This window comes from Dendrobates tinctorius, unplaced genomic scaffold, assembly GCF_039654945.1.
Source record: "Dendrobates tinctorius isolate UK_male_01 unplaced genomic scaffold, ASM3965494v1 ptg000240l, whole genome shotgun sequence".
NCBI classification, from domain to species: Eukaryota; Metazoa; Chordata; class Amphibia; order Anura; family Dendrobatidae; genus Dendrobates; species Dendrobates tinctorius.
The window spans coordinates 4,897,082-4,922,986 of record NW_027361907.1 but is presented as its reverse complement, the minus strand read 5'-3'; the positions used below and the strand labels follow the sequence as shown (position 1 = coordinate 4,922,986).

The 25,905-nt window shown below is 44.1% G+C and overlaps 1 protein-coding gene across 2 annotated transcripts in view; it reads right to left on the bottom strand.

The window, feature by feature from the left end:
• Positions 1-25,905, bottom strand: part of ARHGEF7 (Rho guanine nucleotide exchange factor 7) — a 166,956-nt gene that overhangs the window by 7,025 nt on the left and 134,026 nt on the right. Inside the window, exons 17-19 of one of the 2 annotated variants that reach the window (XM_073556843.1) lie at positions 23,428-23,521; positions 18,776-18,865; positions 15,629-15,805 (exon numbers count right to left, since the gene is read on the bottom strand). In XM_073556843.1, coding sequence (XP_073412944.1) covers positions 15,629-15,805; positions 18,776-18,865; positions 23,428-23,521 — 361 coding nt within the window. The remainder of the gene's footprint in view (positions 1-15,628; positions 15,806-18,775; positions 18,866-23,427; positions 23,522-25,905) is intronic. The other variant, XM_073556842.1, reaches the window with a different exon arrangement.

The window sequence follows — 25,905 nt, the reverse complement described above, 5'->3', positions numbered from 1 at the left end:
TTTTACCTTAAAGAAAAAAATGCTGAATACTTCAGACTATTAATACTTCGATGTATTGACATTTTCAGTGATTATAGCAGAGAGGATCCAAGAATAGTTGAACCATATTCTTAAAGCAAAGCTGTTTACACATAAAACTACAAAGTGATCTAGCTATATAAACCCAATTACTTCTGGCCAGATTGGTGGCTGCATTCAGAGAACCAGCAATGAACACAATGGAGGTGGTCAAGGCTATATGAATGAATATGTAACAGAAAATGTCTGCCAGTTTGGAATACAGACTGCATATGTATATAATGTACATAAAAAGTAAGTTTAATTTTATGCCCAAACAGCTATATTTAAAAAAAACAAAAAAAAAAAAACGCATATTAAAAACAAAACTTTATTTTAAAAGAATTGTGGATTCTATTCACATCTGTGCTACAAGCCTCCATTGAGGAATCCATCAAAGCTTTACTCAGTGTTGATGGCATCAATGGTGCCATCCAAACAAAGAGACAGATCATATTGTAAGGCAATAGGATAATCACAAAAAAATTCAGGCATAGTCTTTACTATAACCTAAAGCAATAGGGCAGATCCTTACATGGCTGCCCTCTAGTTCATGGTTCCCCAACTCCAGTCCTCAAGGCCCACGAACAGGTCATGTTTTCAGGATTTCCCTTGTATTGTACAGGTGATGCAATTATTACCTTGGTAATACTAAGGAAATCCAGAAAACATGACCTGTTGGTGGGCCTTGATGACAGGAGATGGGGAACCCTGCTCTAGTTCAATGCCTACCTACAAAGGGGATCAGAGAATGAAATTATTAATGAAAATCTTCTTATTTTTCGAACACAGGCCATGTTGAAGTCTTCACTTTCCTGTCCCTCCCCCCCCCCCCCCCACGGAAGAGCGAGCATACTCATTGCTCGGGTTTTCCCTAGCACACTTGGGTGTCCTCCGAGTATTTTGGCGAGCACGGAGATTCAGTTTGTGTCAAAAGCAGGTGCATGATTTGTGGCTGCTAGACAGCCTGAATACATGTGGGGATTCCCTAACAAAAAGGCATTCCTCACATGTATACATCCTGTCCAGCAGCCGCAAATCATGCAGCTGAGTGTCGACACAAACTAAATGTCCGAGCAGGCCTCTGTGATTGTGTAATTTCTTCCCTTTTCCAGTAATATTACTAAAATAAAGCTACAGTTCATGAAAAGGGTGATTTAATAGTTTTACAGGTAATACTGAATATGCTTTCTAAGGATTTGTTTCTGAACTTGCTTTTCAATCAAAAATGCAGCCTTCAGGCTTGAATGTTGCCGTTTTGCTAAGCTGATTTCCGAGTCAAATGTTTTTTTCTACTACAGCACTACATAATATACAGTTGCTCAGTTTGGCTGGTCGGCCAGGTCTAAGAAAGCTTCTGGTGGTCCCAAACTTCTTCCATTTAAGGATTATGGAGGCCACTGTGTTCTTAGGAACCTTGAGTACTGCAGAACTTCTTTTGCAGCCTTGGCCAGATGTGTGACTTGCCACAATTCTGTCTGAGCGCCTTGGCCAGTTCCTTTGATCTCATGATTCTCATTTGGTCTGACATGCACTGTGAGCTGTGAAGTCTTATATAGACAGGTGTGTGCCTTTACAAATCAAGTCCTATCAGTTTAATTAAACACACCTGGACTCCAAGGAAAGGGACAGAATGTGACTTAAATATGAGTGTCTGAGCATAGGGTCTGAATACTTTTGACTGATATTTCAGTTTTTCTTTTAATAAGTTTTCAAAAATTTTTACATTTGTTTTTTTTCAGTCAAGTTGGGGGTGTAGAGTATACATTAATGAGAAAAAAATGAACTTTTTTGATTTTACAAAAAGGCTGCACTGAAACAGAGTGAAAAATTTAAAGGGGTCTGAATACTTTCCATACCCACTGTAGATCTACAATTGTGCTCAAAAGTTTACATACCCCGGGCAGAATTTTTGCTTTCTTGGCCTTTTTCAGAGAATATGAATAACGCCAAAATGTTTTCTCCACTCATGGTTAGTGGTTGGGTGAAGCCATTTAATGTCAAACTACAGTGTTTTCTCTTTTTAAATCATAATGGCAACCCAAAACATCCAAAGGACCCTGATCAAAAGTTCACATACCCCATTTCTTAATACCATGTATTTGTCCCCTCTAACATCAATGACAGCTTGAAGTCTTTTGTGGTAGTTTTGGATGAGTAAATTAATAGCAAAGCCACAAAAGAAGCCTGAAATCCTCCAAAAATAAAAAAAAAAACAGCAGAAAAAAAGGCAGCACCGCTTACCTGCCCAGGTCTGAACAAATGCACTACAGGATGCAGCCAGCCCATATAGCAAGATGTTAGCAACACAAGTGCAAAATACTAAATAGACAGCCACTCACCACATTCATGGAGGGGGTGACTGCTTAGAATACACTTGCACAATAAAGGCCTGTATAACAGCACCCTATACAAAAAACCTCCAGCTTCTGTAAATTCATGGGCTGTCTAGCATGAAATGCGCCTTTGAGATCTCCCCAGAGTGGCTCAATGATATTGAGGTCAGGAGACCAAGATAGCCACTCCAGAACCTTCACTTTGTTCTGCTATAACCAGTGACAGGTCGACTTAGCCTTGTGTTTTGGATCGTTGTCAGGTTGGAACGTCCAAGAACGTCCCATGCACAGCTTCCAAGCTGAGGATTGCAATTTTGCCTCCAGTATTTGCTGATAACGTGCTGCATTCATCTTTCCTACATCTTTGACCAAGTTTCCTGTGCCTTTGTAGCTCACACATCCGCAAAACATCAGCGATCCACCTCCGTACGTTACAGTAGGAATGGTGTTCTTTTCATGATACATTTGGAGAGAGGTCAACAAAGTGTAACATTTATGGTTGTGGCCAAAAAGTTCACTTTTGGTCTCATCACTCCAAATTACCTTGCTCCAAAAGTTTTGAGGCTGGTCTCTGTGCTGTTTTGCGCAATGTAGGTGAGAAACATTGTGGCATTTGCGCAGTAATGGCTTTTCTCTGACGACTCAACCATGCAGCCCATTTTTCTTCAAGTGTCTCCTTATTGTGCATCTTGAAACAGCCACACCACTAGTTTTCAGAGAGTCCAGTATTTCAGCCGATGCCATTTGTGGGTTTTTCTTTGCATCCTGGACAATCTTCCTGTCTACCTGACCGTGGTTTTGTTTTTACATAGCCCTTGATTTCCCTGATGTTCTTTTGCTTTCCCCATGAATCACATTCCAGAAATGTCAGTGGCTAGATAAAAGATGCAAGAGTCAGTCTGGATCCCAGAATCTCACTAATTATAGGTGAGGATGTTACCTTTAGTAGCCAAACCCATTTGTGTAAACTTCTGTGCATGTTATCAGGCCAAAATCACCAGGGTATATGAACTTTTGATCAGGGTCATTTGGATGTTTAGGGTTGTCATTATGATTTAAAAAGAGAAAACACAGTAGTTTGACAATAAATGACTTCACCTAACCACTAGCCATGAGTCTAGAAAATTTTTTGGTATTATCATTCATATTCTCTGAAAAATGGCCAAGAAAGCAAAAATTCTGCCAGGGTATGTAAAGTTTCGAGCACAACTGTACGTCTGGCTTTGGTTTCACACAGGGATGAAATGAACCATACAATGATAAGTGAAGGATTGGCTGGTTGATTATTTTAATGGCTCAGCCAGCTTTCTTTTTTTGTCATGGCTGATGCTTAGATAGGAAAGGGGACTCTGCTGTGCCGAACCCAAGCTGCAATTGGAGATGCTGACACGTATGACTGCTGCCAATATTTTCAGACCTGGCAATATTCTTAAATTCAAGTACATTAGCAAGTTGTTTGTGTATTTTTTGTATTATTTTAAACATACCTTCAATGCTTTAAACCTGGACAACCTCTTTAATAAATGCTAGACAGATAAATTCTGTTGGGAGACAGCAGTCTACAGTTGTCTTTATTTTTTTTTAAATGGCAATTACCTTGGCTTTAGAATAGAACTACATACAGTATATGTCATAGCAAGAATGCAGCCAGAATTTGCATTTGGAGAATCCTTACTGAGATGCAGACAGCATAGACGTGTCACAGAAGGACATTCCGTATACACAAAGTAACACTATTTAAAAAAGAATATTAAAAAGGAAAAGTTTACATCTGTCTCTGCAGCTAATTACGTTTCATTATGTAATTGGGACCTGGTTTTAAACTGTATACCTATCTTGAATGCAAGGCCATCTCTCCATTCTCCACCTGGATATGGTGGCTACTAGTGATGAGCGAGTATACTCGTTGCTTGAGTTTTCAAGAGCATGCTCGGGTGCCCGCCGAATATTTTGGAGTGCTCGGAGATTTAGTTTGTGTCGACGTAGCTGCACGATTTGCGGCTGCTGGACAGGCTGAATACATGTGAGGAATGCCTGTTTGTTAGGGAATCCCCATATGTAATCAGCCTGTCTAGCAGCCACAAATCATGCAGCTGAATCGACACAAACTAAATCCCCCGAACACATCCAAATACTTGGAGACCACCCGAGCAACAAGCATACTCGCTCATCACTAGTGGCCACTTTGCCAAAAATAGAGGGGTTGAAAACCTGTTAGCACTATAGACAAGTCTGGTTTAGAAAATAATTGCATTTTCAAGAAAATGAAAATGCACCAGCAGCATTCTTTCATAAAAAAAAAAGGTACTAAAAAAAGACAAATCAGAAGAGCTGACATATCCTCTCAAAGGGAAACCTGTCATGATTAAGGCCGGTTTAACATTTGTGTATGGAGGAGCTGCGGACTTCCTCCGTGAAGCTCCGCCTCCGGCCGCACCTCCTCCGGTTAGCTCCGCCTCCATCGGCATGCGTACCTTATCTTTAGCATTAGGTACGCAGGCCAAGCCGATGTATGTGGATGCCTCTGCATCCGTCGTTTTGACGGTGCGGAGACCGCACCAAAATGTAACACGCTGTGTTCGGCGCAGTTCGCTGCACCGTCAATACGACGCATGCGGAGGCATCCGCATACATCGGCATGGCCTGCGTACCTAATGCTAAAGATAGGGTACACAGGCCACATGCCGACGGAGGCTGGGCTTACCAAAGGAGGTGTGGCCGTGGGCGGAGCTTCAGAGGTGGTCAGCAGCTCCTCCATATGCAAATGTGAAACCGGCCTTAGCATGTTAAAATAAAGGTATGGTCAGAGTAGCGCTTTTATACTGATTTAATAGTTAACGTAGGGAAGAAATCCGAATCCTAGTTTGCTTAATTCAAGTTAGAATTTTTGGTGCAATATCCTCTTTGTACATCAGGGCAGGACTATGGGTAGGGTTTTCGGCTCTGACACGGCCCCTCTACGTTTCTACAAGCCTCCTATTGTACAGTCTCCGCTAGGGCCGCCCTTGCCGCTGGCAGAGCTTGCACACATTTATCTCCCAGTGATCGTCCGCAAAATGGCGCCAGCTGGGTCAGTGCATGCACAGATTGACATCCGAATGTCTTCAGCAAAATGGCGCCGGGGGGTGGGGGGGTTTTCGGCATATGCACAGATTCAGACCTCAGATCAATGACGAGATGAGATGTCAATATGTGCATACACCGTCTCTAGAATCATTTTGCTGAAGACCACTGGGAAATGAATGTGTGCAAGCACCGCCAGAGCCATGGGCAGCGCAGGAAAATTTTCAAAAAGGAGGCTCGTGCAAACGCAAAAGGGCCACAGAAGACGAAAACATTACCCACAGTCCTGTCCCCATGCCTGAAGGGGATATTGCACCAAAACTTCTAACATGAATTAATCAAGAATCAAATGCTTATTTCTTCCCTATAAGCATCTATTAAATCAGCATAAAAGAGCCACTATGAACACAACAATTATTTTTAACATACTAGATGACTGTGATGATAAACGGACTACATTTTATAGGGATTTTCCTCCAGCCTTTCTGCTCTGTGGGTCAACAACCCCATGAACATAATATTACACACAACTACTTATAGGACCCTTCTTTTGCCAACATCAAACCAAAACTCTCTATAAATCAAAGAAATGCTCTTTCGCGAACCAAGAATAAGTAATTGATGAGAAATTACAGATTAATGCAGCTTACCAGAGCGAGTTTGCTTTTGAGGTAAGTGCGATAATGACATAGTGTTCTCTGCTGGACTTGGATGACAGCTTTACATAGGTATTTATCATTGAGACATTTCATAGGAAATTAATGGACTAATTTAATCACTGGCAAAAATGGGTTGAGGAACTCACCACCACAGTCCAAAGGATTTGTGCCATCATAAGACAACAAATCCTTCCATTTATGAATCCAAAACATTAACTGGGACTAACATGTCATGAATAGAAATGAAGAGAAACATGCACTCACTCCACTGTTTATATGACTATTCAAAAACATAGAAACTGGAGGATTCTTTCTTTGCCATAAGTTAACATTACCATTTGTAAATAAATGTGAAAGATAAAGGTCAAAATATATATTATATGCACACACATGCAGGGTTCAACTATGACGTGGAACAAAATAGGGGACTAATGTAAATAGGGTCTGTCTAGGAAGGTTTCCTTTAAATACCTAACCCCACAGGTTTGCTTGCATAGCATATGTGCACCTAATAAAGAAAATCATTATACATTTGTAGGAAACGCATAATAATAATCTTCTCCTAAACTGGAGACAGCCTTCTTTTGTTTTCCGTACTGGACAAAAGGGAAGAGATTATAGAAGCGCATTTGTTTCATTGCATTATATTAAGCCACTGGGGCGGTTGGGACAATAATAAAAAGAAAATGCAAAAGTGCACAAAGTCTTTAAAAAGGAATGCTAAAATAGAAAATGCATGATTAGAGAAAATAATCTAACCCACAGTGTGCCAAGCTACAGAACAAAATAAATTTAGTAGAAATCCTGAAAGCAATACAGGTCAATTTCCTCTGTGGATGTGTAGCAGGACTTCATAATCTGTGTTTCCTACAGTAGGCAGGATAGAGGGGGAGGCTCCTGCTGCAGCCAGTTAGGATTTGATCACACATGGCTAATCCACAGGACATAAAGATAACTCATTTATATACTTCTCATTTTAAACTGCAATATGAAACAAAATAGTTTGTTTGCTTTTTTTTTTTTTTTTTTTTTTTAAAGATTAGGAATAGAATTCTTGGGATTTTGTTTGTGCCTCTTATTGTTTAGTGTTCCTTTAACATTAACAAAGGAAACATGAATCACACACAGTTAAAAAGAAAAGCTACGCATTAAATTGCAACCCAATGTAAAGCATTAAAGGGGTTCTCCAAGAATGCAATAAAATGCCCCCTATCACATAATTTTAACAGCAGCCCATGCTAGTCACATGTCTGGATGGGATACACTCTGAAAAATCACAGTTCTCGAGACCTGTCTTTAGGCTACAACCAGTTCTGACATGTGACCAAGACAGGTTGCTGTTTGAATTACGCAACAGGGGCCATTTTATTACATTCTTGGAGATTTACTATTTGTTGGCTTCATTTGCTGTTCCTTAAAGATATGTAAATATATGGCATTATAAAGCGCAAACAAACCGGATGGTCCATTAAGCAAAACTCCATTGATACCATAAATTTAGAGTAGAGATGTACAGGTAGTATAGGGCATGTGCACACGTTAAGTATTTGGTGCAGAAATTGACATTTTCTTGGCAGTAAAATGCAGCAGAGCGGCAATAGTGCATTTTTGGTGCAGATTTTTTCCCACTCATTAGTATGGTGCAAATCTGCAGCAAAAGAGCAGAAAGAATCAACATGCTGCAGATTTAAATCCGCAACAAATAATCAATGTGTGCATGACACTTCAGGGTTCTAATTCACTTTGATGGCATCAGGAAACCCTTCAGGTTTTTCTTAACAAATCTGAAAAAACAAACTGCAGCAAAAAAGCAATGTGCGCTCAGAGACTTAGGGCTCATACTCACATACGAGAAACTCATGCGAGTCTCGCAAGTCAATACCCGGCACTTCCGCAGGCACTCTGATCGAAGCGTTCAACTGCATGTATTTCTATGCAGCTGAACGCTTCGATCCAAGCGCCGTCCCGAAAAAATTCCACGGTGCGCCGTACGGCCATAATAAAAGATCGAGATTGCTCGATCTTTTTCACGGCGTGCGGACAAGGCCCCCATTATAAATCAATGGGGCCGCAAAAAAAAAAAAAGAAGTTTGTTTTTGCGGTGCACCGTGACTTCCGGTTTTGCGGAAGGATGGTTTTTTTTTTCCAATACAAATTCCATAGTATTGGAAGAATTTAAACCGGCGATCCACAAGCATTTTTGCGGTCCGTTATTGCGGCAAACCGTAAAAAATTTGGCGATACGGCCCACAAGAACGGATCGCATAAAAAGCGGCAAGTGTAAAAACAGGATTTTTTGGGTTGCTTACCGTAAAATCTGTTTCTCGGAGCCTTCATTGGGGGACACAGAGACCATGGGTGTATGCTTTGCTGCCACTAGGAGGCTGACACTATGCACAAAAAAATGTTAGCTCCTCCTCCGCAGTATACACCCCACCGACCGGCACCAATTTCCTCAGTTAGTGAGAAAGCAGTAGGAGAAGTAACAAAACAGAATGAAAACAGAACAGACAACTCAACTGTAACCAACCGACAAACATAAGAACAGGAGTTGTAAAACATGGGAGAGTGCTGTGTCCCCCAATGAAGGCTCCTAGAAACAGATTTTACGGTAAGCAACCCAAAAAATCCTGTTTTCTCGTTCGCCTTATTGGGGGACACAGAGACCATGGGACGTCCCAAAGCAGTCCCTGGGGTGGGAAACAAACTTGCATCAGGCCAGCGGACTCACCACCGCGGCCTGCAAAATCCGTCTACCTAGGCTGGCGTCCACCGAAGCGTAGGTGTGGACTCTGTAGAATTTCACAAACGTGTGAACCGATGACCATGTTGCAGCTTTGCAAAGCTGCAGCGCGGAAGCTCTGTGGCGCACCGCCCAGGAGGCACCCACTGCCCGAGTAGAGTGGGCCCTGATCCCCGGAGGGGCTCCGCGACGCTTAACTCGGTAGGCTTCCAAAATTGCCGATCTGATCCAGCGAGCAATAGTGGCCTTTGACGCCGAGTGACCTTTCCGCGCCCCATCAGGGATAATGAAAAGAGACTCTGTCTTTTGCAAGGAATTCGTCCTAGACAGATAGATCTTATCCCCCTAACCAGGTCCAGCTTGTTCAAGGACCACTCTCGGGGATGAGTTGGATACGGACAAAAGGATGGTAGCATGATATCCTCGTTGAGGTGAAACGAGGACATCACCTTCGGCAGGAAAGAGGGCGGAGGCCGCAGAACTACCTAATCCTGGTGGAGCACCAGAAAAGGGGAGCGGCACGAAAGAGCTGCCAATTCTGACACGCGCCGGACGGAGGTGATGGCCACCAGAAAGGCTACCTTCCAAGAAAGGAGAGAAAGGGAAATATCCCTGAGGGGTTCAAAGGGAGGACCTTGCAGAACCTCAAGAACCAGATTAAGATCCCATGGATCCACGGGCGCCCGGTACGGCGGAATCGTGTGAGCCACGCCCTGAAGAAAGGTCTTAACCTGAGGACGGGAAGCCAATGTTTTCTGAAATAAAATGGACAGCGCCGAAACTTGACCCTTCAGGGAACTGAGGGCAAGGCCCGCATCCAATCCTGCCTGAAGAAACGCAAGGACTGAAGGGAGCGAAAAGGACATGGGCACGATGTCATTGGTCTCACACCAAGTGAAATAGGCCTTCCAAGTACGGTAGTAGATCTTGGAAGATGATGGCTTTCTGGCTCGGATCATGGTCTGAACTACCTGGTCGGAAAATCCTGCCCGTTTCAGAACCTCGGTCTCAACAGCCACGCCGTTAAATTGAGCGGCCGAGAATTGGGGTAGCAAATCGGTCCCTGAGACAGCAGATCTGTTCTGTCTGGAAGCTTCCAGGGGGCGTCCGCGAGAAGGTTGACAATGTCCGCGAACCAAGACCTTCTGGGCCAATTCGGGGCGATGAGAATGACTGGAATTCCTTCTGCCTTGATCTTTTTCAACAGGTTGGGAAGAAGAGGCAGAGGAGGGAACAGGTAGGGAAGTTCGAACTGGGACCAAGGAACGGCCAGGGCGTCGGCGCCCACTGCCAGAGGGTCCCGAGACCTGGACACGAATTGTGGGACTTTCCTGTTGAGGCGAGACGCTATGAGGTCTACATCCGGGGTTCCCCACCGAAGGCAGAGCAGATGAAACACCTCCGGATGGAGGGACCCCTCTCCCGCCGCGAGACCCTTGCGGCTGAGAAAATCGTCGGCCCAGTTGTCTACGCCGGGAATGTGCACCGCGGAAATTGTCGGAACGGAAATCTCTGCCCAACGAAGAATCTTGGACCCCTCCGCCAGGGCTGAGACACTCCGTGTTCCCCCTTGGCGGTAGACATATGCCACCGCTGTGGCGATGTCTGTCTGAATCCGTACCGGCAGTCCCTTGAGGAGCCTTTCCCAGTGAACGAGAGCAAGATGGATAGCTCGAATCTCCAGAATGTTGATCGGTACTGATTCCGGATCCGACCATCGACCCTGAACAGTGTGGTTGCGGAACACTGCACCCCAACCGAGGAGACTGGCATCTGTGGTTACTATCTGCCAGCGAATGGGAAGGAAGAATCGACCCGATAGAATGAGAGGTGATGACAACCACCAGTTGAGGGACCGCTTGATCCGGTAAGAAGGAGGAACAGGGCGATCCAGGGACCGAGGCGACCTGTTCCACTTCGACAGAATGGCCTGCTGGAGAGGTCTGGCATGAAATTGGGCAAAGGGAACTGCCTCTATCGCCGCCACCATCTTTCCCCCCTCCTGGCTGTACGGAGGGACGGGAATCGTGAGATCTGCAGCGATGGTACTTCCTGCTGCAGAGAGAATCTTCTCTTGTGGGAGAAAGACCCTTGACCGACGAGTGTCGAACAGAAGGCCTAGAAAGACCAGGCGTTGGGTGGGAACCAGACAGGACTTTTTCCTGTTGATGATCCACCCGAAATCGGAAAGAGTGTCCAGGACGATTGACAAACTTTGGTGAGCCTGTTGAAATGAGGGAGCCCTGATCAGAATATCGTCTAGATACGGGAAAAGAACGAGACCTCTGACTCTCAACAAAGCCATCAACGCAGCCACGATTTTCGTGAAGAGTCTGGGAGCGGTGGCAAGACCGAAGGGCAGTGCGACGAGCTGGTAGTGGTGCTGTCTGAGGAGAGAGGCGATGGCCGTAGAGAACCCCGGGATCAAGGCTGGATCCTTTGGAGGCCGGGATTCGAAGAAACGATCCCGTGGGAGGGAGACGAACTGTATCTTGTATCCTGAGGATACGACCTCCCCGACCCAAGCGTCCTCTACGGAGGCCAGCCAAACATCCCTGAAGGAAGGAAGTCGGCCTCCCAATTGGAAAGGCCCCTCGCGTGTCCGACGATAGTCATGCTGAAGTAGACCGTCCAGATCCAGATCTGGACGGTCTGCCCTGGGAAGAGTGGGATCGCCAGGAAGGAGTGGGTCTGAAGGAAACTTTCTTTCTCTCCTGGCGAGCCTGCGGTCTCTGTTGGCTGGAGGAGTTGTCCGCCGTATTGAAACGGCGGAAAGTCCGAAAGGGTCGAAACTGACGCCTTAGTGGAGGTCTGCGAGGATTGGACTGAGGGAGAAGTGAACTCGTGCCTCCGGTGGCGTCCTTAATAATCTGGTCCAATTGGGACCCAAAGAGGCGCACCCCCTGAAAAGGCAGGTTAGTGAGGGACTTTTTAGAAGACAAGTCCGCTTGCCAGGCCTTTAGCCAAGCTGTACGTCGAATTGCAACTACGTTGCTTGACGCCTGAACTGCACAGGATGCGGCATCCAAGGAAGCGGAAAGAAGATAGTCCCCAGAATGGGAGATCTGATTGGCGAGATCGGCCAAACGCTCCGGTTGCGCCTTATCTAAGACGCCTTGACGAAGGTCGTCTGCCCACGTGGCTATGGCCTTTGCTGCCCAGGATGAAGCAAAGATTGGGCACATAGCCGCTGAAGCAGCTTCAAAGGCAGACTTCGCCAGGGATTCTATAATCCTGTCATTAGAATCCTTTAGGGACGTCACGCCTGAAAGCGGGAGAACCGTGTTATTGGAAAGCCTGGACTCAGGCGGATCCACCGAGGGAGAGGCCGACCAGTTATCCGTGAGCTCCTTAGCAAATGGGTAGAGTACGCCTAGACGTTTTCCTCTTTGAAAGCGTCTGGTCGGATCCTCTCTTTCCTTGGTAAAAATCTTCACAAAACTCGGAATGGAAAGGAAAAACCCTGGAGGGAGTTTCTGCCCGTCTGAACGAAACCTCCTGATCTGAGGATTTCGCAGGGGAGTCAGCAATATCGAAAGTATGATGGATCGCTGCAATGAGGTTCTGCACTGTGACCTTCATGTTTGCATCCTGGTCTGAATCAGCTCTAAAATCCCCTCAGATGACCTGTCCGAAAGCGCTTCACCTGACTCGGGAGAGGAGGCCCGAGAGGGAGGCTGCTGAGAAGGGCTATGCGGTGAGATGGGACGAGGAGAGGAATCCGGCTGGGCATCTTGGCTGGGTCTTTTGCGACTAACGCTGGCTGACTCAGATGGAACAATTTGGGACCTGCTTGGCCCTGCTGAAGAGTCCAGGGGCAACTTATCAAGAATGGCCACCAGGGACTGAGACACCTTGGTGAGGTCTGCCACTGATTGAGATAGCGAGGAGGCCCAGCCAGGCATGGGGTGTTCACTCTCACCTGGAGCCGTAGATGGCTCCTGGACGGCGTCAGGCTGAATTGGGTTGCTACAATCCAGGCAGAGGGGAGTGGACTGGCCTGTTGGAAGTTTGTGATTGCACGAAGAACATGCAAAGAACTTGACTAAAGTGCAGGGGGGGGCAGTACAGCGGGTACGATCAGACTTAGAGGTAGACATAGTGAAAAGCTGAGGTAATGCCGGAAGGTTGGGGGACAGAGGGCGGAGAAGGGTCAGTCTGCAGTGCAGAGCTACTCACGGTCCGGTGTCCCCAGAAGCGATGCTCTGCGACCTGTCAGTGGATGCAGGTCAGAGCGAAATCCGGCCGATAGACCTCCTGAATAAAAAAAACAGCTGGCAGAAGATGATCCGGTGACGAGCTGGTGTCCGGCTAACAGGCTGGTAAAATGGCGCCTGCCTGAGAAAGAGCGCGCGCCCAGGAGAGGAGGGAGGGCGGAGCACATCGCAGGGTTAAAATTCACCGCCCTCTAGCCAATAGCAGGCTGGGCAGGTGAAGGACAGGCGGTGGGAGGGCCTGGGAAGAGCGGGAGAGAAGCCCGCTTAGAAGAAAGGGGCGGGGGGCGTGGCCGCGACGCAGCGGTAGGCCCGAACTGAAGCCGGGGCCTAAATTAGTTGCGGCGACCGCCTGTCAGCAGGGGGTCGGCGCGGAGGTCGGAAGAAGGGGACGCCGCAGCCGCAAGCCGCTCTCAAGGGGAGGAAAGGAAAAAGGCCCTGTGCTCCCTGTCTCCAGAAAGGGGGGGGGAATGCGGGGCCAGCAAAAAAGAGCATGGTGTGCCTATAGATGTAGGGCGACTGCGAGCGCCCGCATCCCTGTGCCATTGAAGAGGCCCCCTGTCCGTCGGGAATGAGCAGCCAGGTAATAAAAATTTTAAAAAAAAAAAAATCTATACTCACCCATCCCCGATCCGTTACCTGGGTCTGAAGAAGTCCTGCGTCTTATCCAACCGACAGGCTCTGGTAGGCGAGTGGGAGGGAGACTGGCGACAAGGACCCCTGGAGTCGCTGGCACGTCTTGGTGTCGGCGTCCGTCTGGCTGGTCCTGCCGCGGAGAACTGCAAGGATACGGGGTGGCAGTACACGCCGTACTCGCAGACTCCATGTGGGAGTACAGATGTGACTTTTCACTCATCCGTAGAACCTGTAAAGGAACGACGCACGACGAGGTAGATATGGGTCTAATGAAAGACCCGTGTCCACCTCCTACTGACACTAAGCTAAACTAAGGAAATTGGTGCCGGTCGGTGGGGTGTATACTGCGGAGGAGGAGCTAACATTTTTTTGTGCATAGTGTCAGCCTCCTAGTGGCAGCAAAGCATACACCCATGGTCTCTGTGTCCCCCAATAAGGCGAACGAGAAAGTAGCCTTACAGTGTGTGATAAGAACATGCTTAGTTGTGGTTCATTCAAGATTTATTTTTTGACTATATGCGACAGCTGTATGTTGACCGGTGTAAAGATTACATTTTACACCAACCAGTATAGGTGGGAAAATTATCTGGTACAAGAAAATCTAGAAACAGCACCAAACATTGCCTTCCATTACCATGCCATTCCAAAGAGGGGTCACCAATAAACAGTCAGCCAACAACACCTTGGTGGTATAAACTAGACCTAGTTATCACTTATTTAAGGGGATATAGTTTCTGGCATTTAGCAATTCAGATATCAATTACTGTCTGTATCATTTGTTACTTGAGAGTCAAACATATCCAGTGGCGTTGAGCCACATTAAGAATATTGTGTGAAAAATGGCAGTGGTCTAAGGCAATGTACAGTTTGATTGTTATCTTTATGCCATTACATGAAAAGCTTTGAGTCATACTTTTCTGAATCTGGCGTTACTGGTACCCAACGGTAGCTGCCACACTTATGGGGCCACATGAAGGGGGCCTGAGAAGTCCTGATGGGGTAACACTGATCAAGTCTTGGGAAAAAGAAGTTTGATAATACAGACAAGTAGCAGCTTCTGTATGATAATAAAGTAGATTTTCCCACCACTTACACATTTCATACGGATAGAATATCACATATGTACAAGATGGGAAGGCCTCCTTGATACCATCATATAAGTTAGTTGCATGATGAACAATTAAAACAATAGCAATAAGAACATGACACAAAAGAAAATATTTAAATACTGTAAAATACATACAGGCACGTTAAATAAGAACACAAACAAACAGTGACCATAGCAAATGCTGGCAAGGTCGGAATTTTTTTTTCTTCAGGTGCCACCATTGCCTTCCATACGGAAGCTGTGCAAGCGCTCTTCCAGCCACTCATTTGCTATGCTAGAGAGACTTCCCTCAGAACTACTGTACTTTGAGGACTAACCTTATTTATGCAGTTATTATCTATACAAAGTTATATATTCACAAAGGCCCGCACATATCTGCACGGTTTCAGGTTTCCAAGTTACAAAAAAAACACAGAAAATTAGCACTTTAAAAGAAACGTCAAAAGACAGAATACTTAATCTGCCATAGTTGAAAAAAATCCTCACATTCTCGTACATAAAACTAAGCTAGGAACGTAGAGCAAGCATTTCAAGATCGTGAGGTATATTACCAATGGACATTTTACCTTTGTGAATAGATTGTTTTTTCCTCAGCAGAAAAGGAACCTGGATCCATATAATATATATTTATGTATACAAACGGTACTATAAACTCTCAGTTCTTATAATAATCACATTAAAGACAGAACACAAGTAAACATCAAGAAAAAAAAAAAAAAAAAAAAGATTGTGGTATAACAAGCATTTTGTTAAGAAAAAAAGTTTAGAAGTGCATTAGTTCTGGTGAGAGATATATGAGCAACAGCTCTTACGAGAAGTAGACCCCATTCTGTAACTATGGGCTGTCCATATACTGTCATAGTCAGAGTCTTCGGAGAGGTCTGAAGGCTCCAAACGAGAAAGACTACTGCGACGACCCAAGGAGTCTAGACTTGATTGGTCATCATCAGCCAAGACGTGATTATGCATCAGATCAGTGCCTTGCCATGCTAAGGATGATGTATGGGTGAAATGAAATGGCAATGGTGGGAGGCAAAGATGGAAGGAATGAACAGAAGAGGAGGAGAACAGGACAGGAAGAGCCACAACCAAAATCATAACATGAAACAAAACAAAAAGCAAAAAAAGGGTGATGGGAAGAGAGGGAAAAAGAAAATATTGTTAAAAAGGAGACCAAAGCTTTGCAGATTTCATTAGTTACTTGTTCATGAGATAAGACTTTGCAGCCAGAAGTAGATACAACTATTGTTAGGTGTGCCTACATTTTGTCTAGGGACTGGTCTACTGGACTCCACAAATAACTACAACACAATAGGGTGATTGACAGAACAAATCAGAAATGCCACAAAGTTAGGAGAGAGAAAAAGACCTAACTACAAGTTTGAGATGTTCAAGGAAAGAATCAAAGAATTTTTCCAAGTATGCATATGACAATTTGGCATTTAGATCCTGACCCGATTTTAGAGATTAAGGGGTGTTTACACTACTAGGCTGTAGCATACCATTAGGATTTTCAAGCATCCAACTTCTCGGACCCCTGCTGATCCAGAACACAAAAAAGGTACATAGTTCTGTCAGCATTTCGCCTGCACACAGGTAGTCTCTTACCATTTTGTGAAGGGAAAGACAATTGTCTGTTTTTTTGCCCTTAATGGGAATGTGATCGAGTTCAGCATAAAAGCACATTTGTTCCTTTTTTCTATGGATCGGTAAGAGAGCATGCAATGCTATTCCCATCAGTAAGTGACGGCATGTCCTAGTAATTTACAACCATTTAAAAACGTTGTCCTCCTTTGAAAACAACAATTTTTTCTTATTCTTTACACTGAAATGCACATATTTGAGGCTAAAAATGTTTACAATTGAAGTTCATTAAAAATAAATTGCACCGACTGGCTTTTAGAGGCTCTTTGTTTTCATGTACAATCAACTTTACAAATTGTCCGTCAGACTGTCATTACAGACAGCTGACTGAGACTCTGCGTTAACTTATTTTAGACACCAGTAATGAATAGTGGAACATAAAGGCTATATTATAGCAAGCAAATTGTGCAAATTTTTAATGAAAACCAACTGCATAAATTTATTTTGCCTCTGATTACACACACTTAAGTAAAAAAAACGAATGAAGAAAAAAACCTTCCCAAATGTGAAAAACACCTTTAAGGGAGGGGAAACCTCTTTAAGACGGCCTTGGTCATGTACCCATGTTGTACGCAGCCATTTTGTGGACTGATCGCCATAAATAAGACAATCATAAACTAGCTATGTAAGCTAGACACTAGCTTTAGAGAGAACATAGCTACCTACTGCAGAAGAGCAGGCTTCTTCCTTGCAGAGGAAATAAGTGCACGCTACATGGCTGAGAAGGTTACTTTACATATGGCTACTGTATAACATCAGCATCAGACACAAATGTAACAGGCTGGAAGACATCATTAAGCTATTAAGGAGGGTGCAGAGGCATATCACATGAAGGGAGCAAAATGGAAAAGCTTGATATAAACATGTTTGCTGTTGGTCTGGCCTTGATAGAATCATTCCTTAAAATGTATTTATCATCTGCAAAGCACATGGGAAAAGCTGCTTGGCTGTGATACATAAGCAAATCAGCAGGGTATAGGAACAGAAAGACTTTTCTGTTTCTTGCAAAGTAATGAAGAACGTGGCTGGGAATATGTGGTTCCTGAATATAGACATCTCTGCTTACCTGCTGCATAACAATACAGAAAAGCAAACACATCCATTCTACCAGCCATGAAAAATAAACACATGCGTAAAACACCAAGAACTTAGCGTTAGATTTTAGCACACTAGGAGCAAAGATATGAGTAACTTTGTGTATAGAAATGTTAGTAGATCGATTCACGCCATGAAAGCATTTAAAGCCTAAAGGTTCAAAATTAATAGGATTCATACATTCAGTTATACCATGGCTTCAGCAAAATTGCACCCAAAATCTGACATAACTGAAATGCGTGATCACAGTCTTACATGTTCTTATTAGTGGCATTAAACTAAAATGTTCACTTTTTCAGAGAAGCTACATAAAAAAAATAAAATATTAATGCTATATCATCTAAATTACCAAAAATGTCAACAATCTATGAAAAAGTTTAAAGTGCACCTGTAACCTGTTTTGGCCACAATAAGATGCGGCCGCTGCCTTTCAGGGCTTATCTACAGCATTCTATCGCAGGTCCGGCGCCTCCCATCCTCTTGCGACGCCGGCCTCCTGCTTGCTTCATCTCTCCCCGGAATCGCACTCCTGCACAGGTGTACTTCTCTGCCCACAGGAGCGTGATGCCGGGAGTGAGAAAGCAAGCAGGAGGGCGGCATCGCAAGAAGATAGGAGGAGCCAGACCTGCGACACCCATCGGACCGGATCACCCCCCGGGGGAGTATAATAAAAGTTAGATTTCTTATCTTTCAGGTCGGTTCGGGTGCTTATCTACAGTATTATAGAATGCTGTAGATAAATAAGCCCTGAAAGGCAGCGGCCGCATCTTATAGCTGCCGAAACTGCTGACAGATTTCCGTTAACGTGGGATTAGTTGGCACCAATCCAATTTTATTCATTATAATGCCAATAGCCAATATTAAGCTAAGATCTGCAATGTAAGACAAAATAAATTATATTATTATTATTATTATTATTAATAATAATAATAATAATAATAATAATAATAATAATAATAATAATAATAATAATATAGGACCTCAAGTATTCAGGATTACTACAAAAATTATGCACATTATAAGCCAAAGTGCACTAAGAAGTATACTTACGGTTCATGTTCATTCAGTAGAAGGTAACAAATATAACAAACCAATACTAACATTTAGTATTTTCCATAAAGGAAAAAAGAAAAAAATATTTTTTTTTTTCCGAACAAAGAAATATTTTGCAATACAACTGTACTTTAACAAAAACCAAAAGAAAAATAAGGTACACTTACTGGAATTTAACGTTTGACGTGTCTTGGCACTTGTACAGTAAGCCTCGATAACTTTCAGAATCTGAGCATCTTCTTCCAGTGCTGCTGTGCCTGGAAAGAAAAAAAAAAAAAACAGATATCAAAAAGAGGACTCAACAGGTTTATTAATAATAATAATAATAATAATCTTTATTTATATAGCGCCAACATATTCCGCAGCGCTTTACAGTTTAACAGTTTCAAAACATAAGTCATAAGTAACAACATTAACAATACAATAATTAAAGCAAAATAAGACGACCCTGCTCGTGAGAGCTTACAATCTACAATGAGGTGAGGGAAATACAAAGTACAGGTGTGTATTTACAATGCTGTATTTACAATGACGGTCCAGCCATCTTGAGGGAGTGAGGGATGGATGGAGATAGTGAATGGGCTACACACGCACACTTACACATTGAATGACTTTGATCAGTGAACGTGAGATGCCGCTCTGAACAAATGTGTTTTGAGGGAGCGCCTGAAAATATGCAAATTGTGGATAGTCCTGATTTCTTGGGGTAGAGCATTCCAGAGGATAGGAGCAGCACGGGAGAAGTCTTGGAGTCGGGAGTAGAAGGTACGGATTAGTGCAGAGGTCGAAAGTCGTTTGCAGAGCGCAGCGGTCGGTTAGGCCGATGGACAGAAATGAGGGAGGAGATGTAGGGGGGTGCTGCACTGTAGAGAGCTTTGTGGGTGATAATAAGTACTTTGAATTGGATCCTATAATGAATGGGCAGCCAATGTAAGGACTGGCGAAGAGCTGACGTGTCTGAGTACCGATCAGTCAGATAGATGACCCTGGCTGCTGCATTAAGTATGGACTGGAGAGGGGATAGTCGAGTGACGGGGAGGCCAATTAATAGAGCGTTGCAGTAATCCAGGCGGGAGTGGATCAATGCTACAGTGAGGGTTTTTGTTGTTTCCATGGTGAAAAAAGGGCGGATTCTAGAGATGTTCTTTAGGTGTAAGCTGCAAGAGCGGGCAAAAGATTGTATATGGGATGTGAAGGAGAGATTGGTGTCAAACATAACACCCAGACAGCGCGCCTGCTGCCGGGGTGTTATTGTGGTACCACTCACGGAGAGGGAGATGTCAGATTTAGGGAGGTTAGTAGACGGCGGGAGCAGAAGTAGTTCAGTTTGGAGAGGTTGAGTTTCAGATAGAGAGCGGACATGATGTTGCAGACTGCGGACAGATAGTCACTGACGTTCTGTTGTACAGCGGGGGTAAGGTCGGGGGAAGACGTATATAGTTGTGTGTTGTGAACTCATTTTCTGGTCTGCCTCTGGTTTCTGGTGAGGGAGCTGGTTGTGCTGACAGAGGAGTTGTGAGTTTTCTTTCCGGGCTCCCTCTGGTGGTGGCAGGAGGTAGTGAAGCTGATCTAATTAACAGAGACCTGCCACCTGATAATGAGGAAGAGGAGTGGACATCTGGAGTCTCAGACTGGATTTAAGACAGCCGACTCCCTATTCTCATGCTGGTGATTTTTTCCTGCCTCCTGAGGTCTAAGTTTCCAGCTCAGTTCCTGCCATCTCAAGCTAAGTTGTCTTTGCTAATGTTCACATTTGATTTGGTTTGGTCTATTCAGTTTTTTGCGTGGTCAGCCAGCACTCTTATGTCACTGTATGTGCCAGTTTGCTTTTTGTCCCTTATTAGATTGGCCTCTTTTTGATCTGTTCTCAGAATATGCCAGAGTGCTGATATAGTGGGAGAAGTCTAGTGACTTCAGGGTATTTTTTGCTATCAGAAGTGTTGGAAATTTTTGCAGGGTTTTTTGGCGTGATTGCAGACAGTATCTTTCCTTTCCTGTCCTTTCTAGCTAGTGTGGGCCCCATCGTTTGCTCAGCCTATTTTCCTACCTGTGTTCGTGTTTTCATCTTGTCTCACCGTCAATACATGTGTGGGGGCTGTCTATTCCTTTGGGGTATGCTCTGGGCCAGTTTTAGATTTCCCCTTTTCTTGCTTTAGGCTTATTTAGTCCTCCGGATGTGAAGAGGCGTCTAGAATCATCGTAGGTACGCTCCACGGCTGCTGTTAGTTGTGTGGTTAGGATCAGGGGTCTGCAATCCGCATAGTTACCAACCTCTCTGGTTTTCTGTGACTTGGCTTGGTCTTGTTTTCCTCCTCGGTGGCCCATTCATAACAGCTGTGTATCATCAGCATAAAGATGGTACTGAAAGCCAAACCTGCTGATGGTCTGTCCAATTGGGGCCGTGTAGAGAGAGAAAAGAAGGGGGCCAAGGACTGAGCCCTGAGGTACCCTGACAGCAAGAGGAAGAGGAGATGACGTGGAGACAGAAAACAACACACTGAAGGAGCGGTCAGAGAGATAGGAAGAGAACCAGGAGAGAGCAGTGTCCTTAATGCCTAGGGACTGGAGCCTAGAGAGTAGGAGATGGTGGTCAACAGTATCGAAAGCTGCAGATAGGTCAAGAAGAATGAGCAGAGAGTGGTCACCGTTACGTTTTGCTGTCAGAAGGTCATTGGTCACTTTGATGAGTGCAGTTTCAGTCGAATGTAGGGGGCGGAAGCCAGACTGTGAAGAGTCTAGACGGGAGTGAGTGGAGAGGTAACGGGTAAGGCAGGAGTAAACTAGGCACTCCAAAAGTTTAGAGATGAAGGGGAGATTGGAGTCTGGTCTGTAGTTTGTGCAGGATGGGTCTTCTGGTGTGTGGGTTTTTCTCCATAGGCGTTCAGCACTCCTAGAGCATCGCTGGAGAAGTTGAGTTTGCGATGTGAGCCAGGGCTGTTTTACTCTGTGCTTGGAGGTTCTGAGGGTGAGGGGAGCTACTTGGTCAAGGGTGCTTCTAAGAGTGTCGTCGTAGTGATGAACAGCCAGATCAGGACAGGAAAAAGAGGAGATTGGGGACAGTGATGACTGTAGGGAATCTCAAAGTGTCTGAGGGTTAATGGCTTGTAGATTTCTGAATGTGTGATAGGTAGGAGTGAGCTGGGGTGGGCGAGGATTTGTGAGCGTGAAGGAGAGAATGTTGTGGTCAGAGAGTGGAAGCGGTAATTTATTTATGTGGGAGATTGAACAGAGCCGGACAAAGACCAGATCAAAGGTGTTACCGTCTTTGTGTGTCTCAGAGGTTGAAAGCTGTGAGAGGCCTAGAGAGGTGGTTAGTGATAGAAGCTGGGATGCAGATGTGGAAGTAGGGCTGTTAATGGGGATGTTGAAGTCTCCCAGGATAAGGGTTGGAAGTTCTGAGGACATGAAGTGCGGCAGCCAGGCTGAAAAGTGGTCAAGGAAGTGGGTGGGTGAGCCTGGGGGCCGGTATATGACAGCTACTCTGAATAGGAACAATTATAGCGAATTTCCTAGGAGTTTATTTTTCGCAACCTATACATGATACAAACATTGCAATACTTGCTTTACTAATGGGAGAGTCATTAATTTGAATATTCTCACTGTGTGAACGTTGTGCTGAAGCCACATATATTGGTCCCATAGTAAAGTTTTGGCTTTTCTCTAAGGAAATCAGCAGTAATAAAACATCCAGATGGCTTATGCTTTGACCATGCACAGATCTGACATCAGACATGCACACACAACATGATTCAGCTTAATAGGCTTATTGCGCATGTATGAAGCAACAGGTTAATTGAGCAGGAGATGAACACAATCTACAGGTAGCCCCTGCTTCAGGAAGAAAAAGATATGTACGGTATTCAACAGTGACCAGACCGAAAAAGGGAGGAATGTAGAAACTGAAATTGTTGAGATAAAAAGCTTCAACTACCTGTACTAGATAGAGCAAATGGCTGTGGAGGGGTTTCCCCCCCCCCACCCCGACTCAAACAAAACCCATTTAATTTTGTTGGCAATTGACTCAAGTTAAACTGCAAAGAAATCATTAGCTTAGATTGAATGTATTAAGATCAGTTAAGATTACTCTAAAACTGAAAATACATATAAATTAAAAAGGACTTGTTACCAAGTCAAAAGCGCCCAGTTTTTACTTTATTATCTTCTCATTGATTGCCTGAATATTTAGCATTTTATTTTTTTAACTCTGCCATACAGTTCCAGACATGTGGGTCTTTTTATTTAGCGCTACCAAGGGAGCATGGTTCACAGGGTAACTATGCAGACTAAAGACAAACCCCTAAGAAATCCTGTGATCCATGCCTTCTGGATACAGTCCATACAAATTAGCACTAAATAAAAAGAACCGTATGGGAGAATTTAAAAAAAAAAAAAAAAAAAGCAGATCAGGGCTGCAGCATAAATAAAATACAAGCAAAACCTAGATTTTCCTTCTAAAATTTAAATTCTCCAGAGGGTTGCGGGACTATAAAACAAATGGAACTGTTAATCACCCTACCCAAGTCCGGCAGCACCTTTCTAAGGCTGTTATAGTATTTGTTGATTAGCGCACAAGTGACTGCTGTAACCAGACATGACGGCAGCACTGCAGCACATCAACAAAGGATGGGGGGGCGAAACATCGGAGGAGCAGTACTGCACCCTAGAAGGGCAAGGGGCAGCTCAGTTTGTCATTTTATAGATTTGCAATCGTATGGAAAAATTAAGTAGGAGGAATTAAAAATCAATTGGATTGTGAGGCAACTGTTTAAAAAAAATAAAAAAATAAACAACTGGACTCAAAGTTTTTCCAAAAACATACTTTTTCTCAGTGCAAATTCTTCATCTGATGGCTTTCGTTCTGGCTTGCGCTTGGGAAGTAATTTTTTCATAGTTTTGGGGCTTTTACTGAGATCCTGTTAAAGATAAATGGAAACTTTAGTTAAGCACAAGATCGATATATTATTATTACTACTACTATTATCAAACATATTCTAAACATACAAAGTTCATGACCTGTTCTAGAAAACACAAAAAAACGATAAAACTGGTGTTCATGACTGTGTGTCAGTACTGTATGGTAACCTGATTAGTAGCTTTTTGCTGACAGCTGTAAAAATAAACTCAACTACCAACCCTCATCAATCAATCTAGAGTACTTTATCATTCTTCCCTTAGCCAATTTTGGAATTGAAGACCATCATATTGTTCTACAGAAATTTCTGTCTTGAGAGTCGATCTTTCTCACAAATGGCTTCATACAGTGGGGTTGCAACCAACACACAGGCCTCAAAAGGTGATAATTCTATTTGAAGAACACACATACAAAAATCTGAAAAACAGAGGATTCAAACCCAGTCAGCCCCATGCGTTCTTAGGCAGGTGGTAGACAATCACAAATGGTAGTGTCTAAGCAGAAACAGGAACATTAAATGACAGCTATTCAGGAATAACAGGCAGGAGAGATATGGTGTGAGGGTCCTAACGGTGGAGGGGACTGGACACCATTTGTTTACCAAGAACGGAAAACAAGTTGTCGGAGAGGGAACAGACCACTAGAAGGTGGTCATGCATAGTGTGCAGATCTACTCTACATGCTGTTCTACGAGGATACAGAGGGGGGCTTACCCCTTACCTTAAGAATACAAGACATCCTCTAATAAGGTGTGAAAAAAGCAAAAACAAAGTAATGAGCAATATGCTGGCCAGCCAATATAAAAAGCAGTTTCTGAATTCGTTTTTATCATGTATTTGAATTTTTGTCCTTCAAAAATATCTTGCTTCACAACAAATTATCTGAATATGTACAGATGTAAAAGCAAATAGCAGTCATGGAGCGGGTCAGGATGTGTGCAGCAGACTCATGTCATGCATGCTCCACACGCAAGAGATGCCAGCCATGTTAAATAGGCGGCATCTGTCTAATAACCGTGGATGAAACACCGGCTTCCATCAGCTCCCCAGGATGGGTTCACAGGGGACTGATTCGTTACCATTGCAGGTAAGAGCCTACTGAAGCCCCACATCAATGCCACAGGTTGGGCTCCGTAGATAAGTGCCAAAATTCCAAAATTGCCCACAGCCTTGAACCCCCCCCCCCCCCCCTTTTTTTTATATTAAGGAATTAAAAAGTCGTATCTACCCCCAAAATAGTATCTATTGAACAATTTACTTTTCATGCAAAAAGATGGATTTTTGGTTCTTACTGTAAAATCTCTTTCTTGGAGCCTTTATTGGGGAACGCAGATTACCATGGGGTGTATGCTGCTGCTGCTAGGAGGCTGACACTATGCAAAACAAGGAAATTAGCTCCTCCCCGGCAGTATACGCCCACCGACAGGCACTGAGCACCTCAGTTGGTGAGAAAGCAGTAGGAGAAGCAACGATAAACTCTAATCATATGTACCAACCCAACAAGGGACTCAAAGACCCAACACGGTACAACTTAAACAGGGAGGGCGCTGTGTCCCCCATAAAGGCTCCAAGAAAGATTTTACAGTAAGAACCAAAAATCCATCTTTCTTTATCGCCTTATTGGGGGACACAGATTACCATGGGACGTTCCAAAGCTGTTGAAACCCTCTCCATAATCTTTGAAAATTCTTGGAGAACAGGAGAAGTGCCAGAAGACAGGAGAAGAGCAAATGTTGTTCCTATCTTCAAAAAGGGGAAGAAGGTGGACCCAGGCAACTATAGGCCGGTGAGTCTGACTTCTATACCAGGAAAGATCTTTGAACAAATTATTAAACAACATGTACAGTGCCTATAAGTAGTATTCAACCCCCTGCAGATTTAGCAGGTTTACACATTCGGAATTAACTTGGCATTGTGACATTTGGACTGTAGATCAGCCTGGAAGTGTGAAATGCACTGCAGCAAAAAAGAATGTTATTTCTTTAATTTTTTTTTTTTTAAATTGTGAAAAGTTTATTCAGAGGGTCATTTATTATTCAACCCCTCAAACCACCAGAATTCTGTTTGGTTCCCCTAAAGTATTAAGAAGTATTTCAGGCACAAAGAACAAAGAGCTTCACATGTTTGGATTAATTATCTCTTTTTCCAGCCTTTTCTGACTATTTAATATCCCTCCCCAAACTTGTGAACAGCACTCATACATGGTCAACATGGGAAAGACAAAAGGAGCATTCCAAGGCCATCAGAGACAAGATCGTGGAGGGTCACAAGGCTGGCAAGGGGTACAAAACCCTTTCCAAGGAGTTGGGCCGACCTGTCTCCACTGTTGGGAGCATCATCCGGAAGTGGAAGGCTTATGGAACTACTGTTAGCCTTCCACGGCCTG